Below are 10740 nucleotides of genomic sequence, written 5' to 3' on the forward strand. Positions count from 1 at the left end.
TTCGCTTGCGGACTAAAATCACAGTTTATTTTTTTGTTTTTCCATGCCAAAATGTTATGAGCAGGACAAGCTAGTGAGGAATGAGTCAGTGGCAATCAGGCCTATGACTGTTCAGCTGACTAACTGCAGTTTTAGAGTAGTTACATAAGTTAAGGGATAACATAATGCCCTGTGACCATTTCACTGTTCACATGTCTGCATACAAAAATGGGGACAGAAAGCAGGCTGCATTTGTGGCTTGTGTCAAGACTACAACCTCTTTAACCCACAGAACAGAATTCCACGTCTATTCATTCAAAAGCATAACTGTTTATACCATGTCCAACACTTTTATGACATACCTTATCACATTCTTCCAACACAGTCATAGCAAGAAACACATACATTGACATGCCACAAAGGTAGAACTGCCTTGCCATGCAGTGACACCATTATCTCATTAACTATTTACTACTGACTGTTTAGGTTATGCCTTTTGTTGACAGTACTCAGGCATTCTGCCTTAAAATGGTTTTGTCTTGCTTCAATAAATACTGGCATAAACTTAATTTCTTCTTTCTGAGCAAATGCAATAACTTTTTGTTATGTTCATGAAAATACTCAGTGTATCAGACATGATATATCAAATCTGAATCGGTGAGCTATATCACAATTTGAACAAGTGAAAAGGCACAAAGTTCCCTGTCCCATGTGTTCACTGCAGCTTAAAAGAAAACTTAACATCCATACCCTGTGATCAGCAAAGTTCCTGGGTCAGGGATGAAACCAAAACTTTAGAGGATGTGATAATGTGCTGCCTGGCCATGGCTTTCACACACCTTAGAAGACCATGACAGATTAAGAGCAAAGCAGTGCTACAATGATCAGTGGCAGGGAAAATCCATAGAAACTTGAGGGGTAAACCTCCTCTGGCACAACTTCATCCACCATGAATCTTACATGAAGTCACCCAGGACTGAACTTGGAGACTTTGCTGTGAGAAGCCAGAATCTAACCACCTAACCTACGGAATGGCATGTCTGACTGCTTATACAGTATATTTGGTCACTGCCACTGACGATGTTAGGAGATTGAAAGCATGAATATGAATAGCAGGAGATACAGGGCAACCTCAAGAACAGCTTCAGTATTCTAAAATGAATTATTTTAATAAGACCCTTTTCCTTACAGCTAATACAAGATAATAAGTGGTTCAGAACATCAAATAATATTGGATAGAACACCCAGAATGTGACATGAAGGTCTCCTTAAATCACCCTGACCTCTGGCAAGGGCACACTTGCTTCTTCAATGGATAGATTCTTTGCCGTGATTGGTGGCAGGTCTTGGATACCATCCTTATTGATCAGCTGAACTTTGAAATTAGGCAAGTTGACAACAAGTCTCTTGTGAATTTCTCTCACACATTTTTTCATTAGTTCATAAGCTTCTTCCTGACTCATGTCTGTAAATAGAGGGCCTTGGTTAAGACAGAATGAGATATCAAGAGAAATCAAAATGTAACACAAACATACTTAAAGTAAACTACGGTGAAATGCCAACAGTTGGCTGGCTGCTACACTTTCTTTGTGTTAGGCAGATCCTGGGTTCAATTTCTGGCCCACAGTTCAACTATCCTGACATGATTTTCATAATTTTCCTTGGGGTACAAAACCATGTAATGCTTCCTACCATTCTGTCCAGAACCTTTTGTCTCCCTGTCTGTTGTCCAAAAACATAAAAATTAAGAATATACAAAACTATAATCTTGCCAGTGGTTTTGTATGGGTGTGAAACTTGGTCTCTGACATTATGGGAGGACCATAGACTGAGGGTGTTTGAGAACAGGGTGTTGAGGAGAATATTTGGATCGAAGACGGATGAACTGACAGGAGGTTGGAGAAAACTGCATAATAAGGAGCTTCATAACTTGTACTCTTCTCAAAGTATAATTACAATGATCAAGTAAAGGAGGATGAGATGGGTAGGGCATGTAGCATGAACGGTGGAGAAGAGGAATGCATATACGATATTGGTGGGAAAGCCAGAAGGAAAGAGACCACTGAGAAGACCAAGGCATATGTGAGTGGACAATATTAAAATGGATCTTAGAGAGATAGGATGGGATGGGATGGATTGGATTGATCTGGCTCAGGATAGGGACCAGTGGAGGGCTCTTGTGAACACAGTAATGAACCTTTAGGTTCCATAAAATGCTGGGAAATCCTTGAGTAGCTGCAGATTTTGCTTCTCCTCAAGAAGGGCTCAGCTCCGTAAGTACAAAACCATAATTTAATAATGCTTTAATTAGAATGAAACAGAACTGATTAGCTTCTGTTTTCAGTCATTAGTACATCTACATCTCATTTCTCACTGACAATCATAAATTATGGCTTTTATAATTCAAGATATTTCCTGAATGATCAATGTGTTCCTTATCATCTATGCCCATTCCACCTAAGGGTTCTGTTCCTGGTAAGAGTATCAGAACACTTCAGTTCGTCATATCCAAAATGAATCTGGGGAATGACATAGCTGCTTATCTAATGGTCTTATGAAATTTCCTTACATGGTGGCCATATGCCCTTAAGACATTGTGAAGATGCAGGTTAACTTACCTCTGTATTGTGTCACAGAACTGACTAGTATGTAAGCATGTATGAATTCTCCATTACCTGACTTGTGGTGTCTGTCCATGATACTAAGGGAAAAGAAGCCTCCATATCCATGAGCAGCATACGGTACTTTAACCATCGATGCTAAATAGTCCACAAAGTACAACTCTGGACCTGTTTCATCATTGTAGCCCGCCAAAAGCAGATTGACAAAGTAAGGAGTCTGCAAGCCAAATACACGATATATATACTTGTCTTCAAAAGACTAAAGACATTTGCAGTAAGTTCATAGATAAATAATGGCAAGACTGTGTTTCCATTTATCCATCTGCATGAGTAAAAGTATCCCTGGAACAGGCTGTGGAGGCCCATAGGGTTGTGAGATGTTGAGGTTCCACATTTTCTAGACAATCGGCTCACACATGGCGGCAAGGTTGTCAGTCCTATGCACCGGCCACCCTTTACCCCCAAGAATATTCCTGGTACTCATTTCTGTTAGAGGCTGAGTCGACCCCAGGGCCATAGTGTGGCAGGAAGGATCAGGTCAATTGAAAAAATCCAATGACCTCATATTTGTATGAGTCATCCCTGAAAATATTTAATCGCTTCTGACAAAATTTGGTATTGTGGGAATAACACCAAAAGCTGTCATGTAAAATTTATTTTAGTATACGTAAGTCTAACACCATCAATTTTACACAAAGCTCTGATCAAACTTGATCAGTCAGCAGAAGAACGACAAATTATGTAGCCTATATGAGGGGGTACTCAAAATAAACTGAACTTATTTTTTTAAACTTATTTATTCAAATTTTAAGCATAAACCTTCAATCCCCTTCAAAGTACTCTCCACTTACACTAATACACTTGTCTAGTCTTTTATTCCATTTTTCAAAACATTGTCTAAATTCATCTTTTGAGATGCTTGACAGCGCCTCCGTCGTTTTTTCCTTCCACGTCTCTTTTCATTCAAGGAAACAAAAAAAAAGTCGCACAGGGCAAGGTCGGGTGAGTATGGAGGGTGAGGAGCAGGGATCATACAATTTTTGGTCAAGAATTGTCGTACAGACAGGGCTGTGTGAGCAGAGGCATTGTCATGATGGAAAAACCAGTCACCTGACTGCCACAAATCTGGCCGCTGAGCTCCAAGTCACTCCCGACAGCTCCACAATTTCTTCAATGGTCCGTCATCAATCTTCCTTGATGATTTCACGAATTTTTTCAACATTTTCATGTGTTCGGGCTGTGGAAGGACGACCAGAACGAGGTTTGTCATCAACTGAGATTTCACCATTTTTGAAACGGGAAAACCACTCAAACACTTGAGTTTTCCCCATAGCATCGTCCTTGTACACCGTTTTTAACATTTCAAGAGTTTCTGTTCCACTTTTCCCAAGCAAAAAGCAGAATTTCACCGCCGCACGCTGTTCACGAAAATCGGCCATTACAAAAACGACGATCACACAAAACAGTTGTCACTATAAACTCTGCCAAAACTAGTCCTTACCTTCTGAAGCAACGGTAGTTGGCTTATCGACTCAGGAATGTTAGCTCTATGCGCTCATAGCAGCAAAACGCGGTACTACAAAAGCTCTGCCCACAAAAAAATTAGTTCGGTTTCTTTTGGGTACCTCATCGTATAATTTTCACTGTTCTATTTCTTCCTCTTTCATAGGAGTAAGTATTCTCCTGTGCATGGAATATTTCTTATAATGGAGAACTATTAGATCTCAGGAACTATATTTGTACATCCCTTTGGTACAGACCTTTCTATAGTAAGTTTATATGCAAATATTAATTTCTCACCCGGCTTCTAAGGTAATCTGCCAAATTTCGACGGGTGAAGTTAGCTGCAGCATTGGGAGAGAGTTCATATCCATTCCTCATTTTGTAAAGTTGAATATTTTTGGCAATGTATTCAGCAAACTGTGTTGTGTCTCCAGACTCACCAGATATTGCCATAACTAACTTATCTGAGATCTTGTGCAACTTATCTTCATCTATAATATACAGGAAACATGAGAGATAAAAACATAAATGAAAGTCATGCACTTTCAATGGGTATGTAAAGTACATGCTTCCATGTACATACACACTGTTCCTCTAGTTTAACTGGTATTTTAAGCATTGTTCATGGAGGACGGAGAAATCAGGTATGAATGTATGGGCTGAATTCAGCTGGCTCAGGTGTTTTGTGGGGTATATTGGACTTTCAAGAACATGGTTAAAAATTCTAGGTCTATAAAAGCAGGGAGTTAACTATATAAGTAAATAGCTTGTTAAGATTTGAGGTTTTCACAGCGGTGACTACAAAGAATGCCGTCTTCTGGGATGTGGTGCAATGTAGATCATGTGAACCAACATTCCTCCAAAATGTCAGTTCACACAATATCCCACAAGACAGCATTCTTCAAGTAAATATACTCTAAACGATAAATGATATATACTCCGTCTCAAGTGCAAACAATATATTCTGTCTCTTCTGTGTGCGTGCCGCTGCTATTCTTTACTATGTGTGCTATGTGTGCACACATAGTAAAGAATAGCAGCGGCACGCACACAGAAAGACTACACAGGATAACACCTATACAGTGTGGAAACAAGAACTAGCCGCTGCAGCACTTCAAACACAGGGCGAATAACCCTAACAATTTTAAAAAATTTTAAAATTTGGACAAGAATTTAAAGGTTTAAAATTTGAACTAAAGATTTTATTATGGTGCTATTACAATAAAGTTAAATTAATGTGTGTGAAGTAATCTACGGGTGGACAGCTATCAACGAAGTAGAAGTTGATAATGACAGGGAGAGTGTTTTAGATGTTAAATTTTGAACTGGGTGCAGTGTGACAGCGACGTGTTATACACCTGATGATGGCCGTCTGAGGCCGAAACATGTAGTGTAGGGAGCAAGATCAAAGAGACAGAATATATTGTTTGCACTTGAGACGGAGTATATATCATTTATCGTATGGAGTGCAACAGGATGCTTAAATATAATATTGTACATATACTCTTTTCAAAGATAACTCTGTACTGGCTCTGGGGCTCACCCAGCCTCCTGTTCTGTAGGTACTGGGAGCTCTTTCCCAGAAATACAGTAGCTAAGGCATGAAGCTGACTGCTTCCCTTCATCTCATGATATGGTTAGGGACACGTGGAAGTATACCTCCACCTCCACTATCCCTCTTTATGGTATGGTCCTTAATTAGTTAAGTACTGAGAAAATTGTACTTTTGCTTTACTTTGGTCTTATTGCAATGCTCAGCTACTGCTGACTGCTGGTTTACTGGCGTGGTGTCACTGATATGTTGCAGTATTCTATGGATTATGTCACAGCTCATTTGCCCAATGTACACTCTACCCCAGGTTCTAGGAATGTTGTAAATGCTGAGTGCTTTGTCAAGTATTATTAGTCCTTGATTTGTCTACGTGGGTCATCATGTTGTTCAGATGTTTATTAATCTCTCCCGCTCGAGTTGCCTGGCAATATGAGCTGTTCTTTGGATGTGACATACATCTTGCAGTCTCACACCACATTCATCTGGGCTACTCAAAAACTAGAATTCGTACCATTCATGAACTATTCAACAACATATGCCTTCAATTATGAAGGTCAAACAACCTCTGACAAAAAACCTCGCATTTTCAAGTTTTCTTCGTCTACAGAAAACTGTGCACCAGTTATCCCAACACCACTTCCAGTTTATGACCATCAGAGACAGCAGCTAGACAACCAACAATCAGTAACCGCTAAACATTCCATCAAGAATGGGAATATGAGGGGTTGCACTAAAATGGTTTCAAACACATCTAGAAAAAAGAGAACAAAAAGTGGAAATCACATATAGATGTAGAGAAGCTAATGTAAGCATTAACTATCTATCTCAGAGTAGACCCATAAGACATGGAGTCCCACAAGGTTCTGTTCTTGGACCAATTTTATTTTGCTATATATTAATGATCTAGAAGCAGGTATTGAACAAGGAAAACTAACGTTTTTTGCCGATGATATAAGTATTTTTATATCAGGAAATAGTGTTAATGTTGTCCAAAGGAAAATAAATGCAACAATAAATAAACTCACAGAGTGGTTTGAAAATAACAGATTAATTATTAATAAAGAAAAAATGATAGCAATATCCTTTCACCAACCACAAAAGAGACAACCAGAATGCCCATCAATAAAACTATATGATAAAGTCATCAGTTATACAGAACATACAAAATTTTTGGGAATGTGGTTAGACAAAAAATTAAGGTGGTCCACACATACTCAAACACTAGCAAGTAAGTTATGTAAAATATGTTTTGGCTTACGAATAGTCAAAAAAGTATCAGGATTAGAGACAGTTCTCGCTTTATACTATGCGTATTTTCAATCCCTGCTATCATATGGATTGATATTCTGGGGCAATTCAGCGAATGCAAAATTGATCTTTAAGATACAAAAGAGAGCTATTAGAGCTATAATGCAAATACAAAAAACCACCAGCTGCAAACAATATTTTAAATTGTTACATATATTACCTCTACCATGTTTGTATATATATGAAATATTAGTTTACATGAAATCCAACTTGAATGTTTTCATTACTAATTCAGCAGTACACTCACACAATACAAGAAAGAAAGACAACTTATTCATAGTTCCATGTAGGACGAGTATGTGTAAAAACAACTTCAATAATATTGGACTTCGTCTTTTAAACCACTTGCCACAATATATAAAAGATATACCAGCACTATATAAATTTAAAAAGACTTTGAAAACATTTCTACTTGAACATTGTTTTTATAGTATAGATGAGTTTTTCTTGTTTGGGGATAAACCCTAGTTAACATCAATATGACCAGATAATTCAAGAATAAGTGACTTGTTGAGCTTATACCAGCATGCTATGAATGTATACTGCGCAGTTCTCTTCTGCTTAAAGGAATCAAGATACCATGTTGGATATGTGATAGAAAGGACATCGTGTGATGGAGGGACGTCTACGTAGGCCGCTTAGAGAGAGATCGAGAATACCAGGCCATCAAGAAGGACACCAATCTGCAGCGAACATTACAGTAGCTATCCAGATCATTATTCTAAGGCCACGCCATAGCTTAAGCGATTAGTCGCTGGCTTCCCACCACTGCGATCTGGGCAAGTGGGATTTGTGATGGACAAAGTGGCGCTGGTGCAGGTTTCCTCCGAGTACTTCGGTTTCCCCTGCCAATCTTCATTCCATCAAATTCTCCACAAATAAGAATATCTAACTAATTCTAAATTGTAATCAACTGTAAACAATTGTAACTATTGTAATTTTAATCTTACTCATATATTAAATTGTTAATATTCAGAATTAACTTGACTTGTCCTATATCATGTACAATGATCTACAGTGACGAAATAAATCAATCAATCAATCAAACAAGCTAGCTGATACATGCCAAAACTTAATCAAACTTACCGTCTTTCATAACCATAATACTATGAGCATTGGTCATATCAGAAGCAATAAGAACGAAGTCTCGAAATGCAATTCCTAACAGACATTCCATTGTCGCATACACAAATGCTCAAATTTCCAAATGAAAAAACAAATTAACTTATATGCCTCAATCACCGCAAATACTTTTATTCTAATAACAATTACTCAAACCATACACCCCTATTTCTCCTACAGAATTACCAACATGACCATAATGCTGTCTCACTACAGGTCTAACACACAAGATTGGTGACTTGGAATATTCTTACGAAAGTAGGTCTGTTCTCACCGACGTAAAATATCCCACATTCCCATCAAAGATAAACAGGGATTAAATAATAATAATAATAATAATAATAATAATAGGGATATCGCACAATGTGCAAGTTTAGTCTTTACAGAATTGAGTTAACGATGTGTCTTTTGGCACACGCTAGCACATGGTATGGTTCACACTTGTTTCCACACAATGTGCATACACATTCTTCTCCTATAACGTGGTGATTTTGCACACTGCATATCCTGTGGTAGAAGCCATGGACAGCAGATCGCGTCGTCAGATGTCTAAGGGTGTAGTTTGCACATCAAATTCTCCACAAATAAGAATATCTAACTAATTCTAAATTGTAATCAACTGTAAACAATTGTAACTATTGTAATTTTAATCTTACTTATATATTAAATTCTTAATATTCAGAATTAACTTGACTTGTCCTGTATCATGTACAATGATCTACAGTGACGAAATAAATCAATCAATCTATAAATCACATCCATTCGGTGTTACTCATGGCGTCGGTGCAGTAGAACTCTGACCATATTTCCTTCCTCTTAGCATTTAGCCTCTGTAGAAGGGGTAGAAGGTCAGCATAGGCCGCTGTATTTGGCAGCAACAGTTTTTGACCTATATCCTCAATGGCACATGTTTCCCTGGCTAGTGCGTATGTCAGGCGGCAGGAGGTGTATTTCGAGAGGCACATGGCTCGATTTAGAAGGGTTGATTTGACTCTTTCTACGTTTGTAAGGTTCCTTTTGGTGAGGTCCCAGATAATTTCTATGCTGTATGTCAAGAGTGACAAAATTTTTAGGTCGAAAAGCTTCATAGCAGTCGTCATTGATAATCGCTAAGATTTTTTATTCCGTGCGAAGCAACTATTGCAGATGCTGCTCTTTCTCTGACATGGTTCGTGAAGTTTCTTCCATTCATTTGAAAGGTGATCCCCAGATACTTATATTCGGTTACGAGTTCCAGAGACTCTTCCCCATAGAGAATTCTGTCTGTAATAGCTCGTCTTCCTCCCTAACTGAACGTTATCATGGCTGTTTTTGTTATGTTCAGAAGCAGTTCGTTCTTGTCGGCCCATTCTATGACATTGTTGAGGGCCGACTGGAACTTTCTACTGATTGACTACGAGCACCATGTCATCCGCGTATGCGTAGAACTTGACATTTTCTCATTCTGTATTGCTTTTGTGATGTCCGCAGTGGCTGTTATAAACAGCAACGGGCTGAGGGCGTCTCCTTGGAGTACTCCGTTCGTCTGTTGTAAAGGTTGTGATTTGGCTATAGTGTCGTCAATTTGGATGGATTTTTTTTTCCAATACAATTCTGAGAAGTTTTGTGGTGTAGTTTTTGCCAATTCTCTCCTCCAGCTTCTCGATGGTTCTCATGGTTCTCTTGATGAGGTCAAACGCTTTTGTATAATCTATAAAAACTGCATGCAGTTTGCCCTTGGGTGTCTTCGCCCCTCTTCGATTTCTTTTTCAGACAGCTCGCTGCTTGCAGAGTCGATCGTCCTCTTCGGAAACCGAATTTCTCATCTGGTAGTGTTTTCTCAGTCATCATGTAAAGTCTCTTCGTAAGGATGGTCGACAGGAGCTTGAAAGCAGTGCATTTCAGTGCTATTCCCCTGTATGCATTTGGGTCACTGACTTCACCTTTTAATTTGTATAGGACTTTCAGAATTACTAGATGCCTAGCGGCCGGTATCTTTCCCTGATTCAGGCACTTGTTGAACAGATTAATCCACACTCCTTTCAGAGTTGGGGTGGTATCTTTCAAATGCTCATTGTATATTTGGTCTGCGCCCCACGCCTTTCGGTCTTTCAGTTCCTTGAGTGCCTTATCCACTTCTATTGTAAAGAGTTCCCGATTTATATCTGTGCAGGGTTCCAGGTATGTTTCATTTGGGATTAAAGATGAAACATTTCTTCTCCAATTTTCTCCGTAGCCTTAGTGAAACAAGCACACCAACATAATTCAACCTTGGCACATAGGAATACCTCATACATACAGAATAAACGTGTTTGCAGTACATATAGTTCTTTCGGATCTAAGAGAATATTCAACGCTGTGTGAAACTTAATTCAAATATGAAGAAAGCAGTCTTCTGGGATTTGGCACCGTGTATATGTGGTGTTAACCGACGTTTCGGAGGAACGTATCGCCCCCATCTTCAGGGTTGAAGAAAAAGTATAAGTAAATCTGCAAGCGACAACACCGTAGGACACGGTAAAGCAGACTGAGGATATACCGTTAGAGCAGAGAGGGAAGGGGGTGAACTGCAAAAACAAGTGAAAGCAGTGGTGTGGGAGGGGTGGGGGAAGGGAGCCGGGACAAGCGAGATTTTGTGTAGGGGAGAGTTTAGCAAGGTTAACTGGCTGGGCTTTA

General features: G+C 39.0%; 1 protein-coding gene across 1 annotated transcript; it reads right to left on the reverse strand.

The window, feature by feature from the left end:
* Positions 1–1127: 1127 nt before the first annotated feature.
* LOC111873855 (proteasome subunit beta type-2) lies at positions 1128–8504 on the reverse strand. Its single transcript, XM_023868892.2, has 4 exons — positions 8050–8504; positions 4401–4594; positions 2655–2817; positions 1128–1444 (listed from the first exon to the last, which is right to left on the reverse strand). Exons 1-4 carry the CDS (start codon positions 8138–8140, stop codon positions 1248–1250), a joined length of 645 nt encoding a protein of 214 aa, XP_023724660.1. The 5' UTR covers positions 8141–8504; the 3' UTR covers positions 1128–1247.
* Between the last annotated feature and the right edge of the window lie 2236 nt (positions 8505–10740).

The sequence above is a fragment of the Cryptotermes secundus genome, unplaced genomic scaffold (assembly GCF_002891405.2).
Source record: "Cryptotermes secundus unplaced genomic scaffold, Csec_1.0 scaffold414, whole genome shotgun sequence".
Lineage (NCBI taxonomy): Eukaryota > Metazoa > Arthropoda > Insecta > Blattodea > Kalotermitidae > Cryptotermes > Cryptotermes secundus.

Bases quoted from the DNA above. Each gene is read 5' to 3' on its own strand.
- LOC111873855 (XM_023868892.2), bottom strand. From the start codon at position 8,140: ATGGAATGTCTGTTAGGAATTGCATTTCGAGACTTCGTTCTTATTGCT. The intron at 4,595-8,049 runs GTAAGTTTGATT...TGTATATTATAG, and splicing joins TATTATGGTTATGAAAGACG to ATGAAGATAAGTTGCACAAG. The intron at 1,445-2,654 runs GTAATGGAGAAT...CTCTATTTACAG, and splicing joins GGACAGACACCACAAGTCAG to ACATGAGTCAGGAAGAAGCT.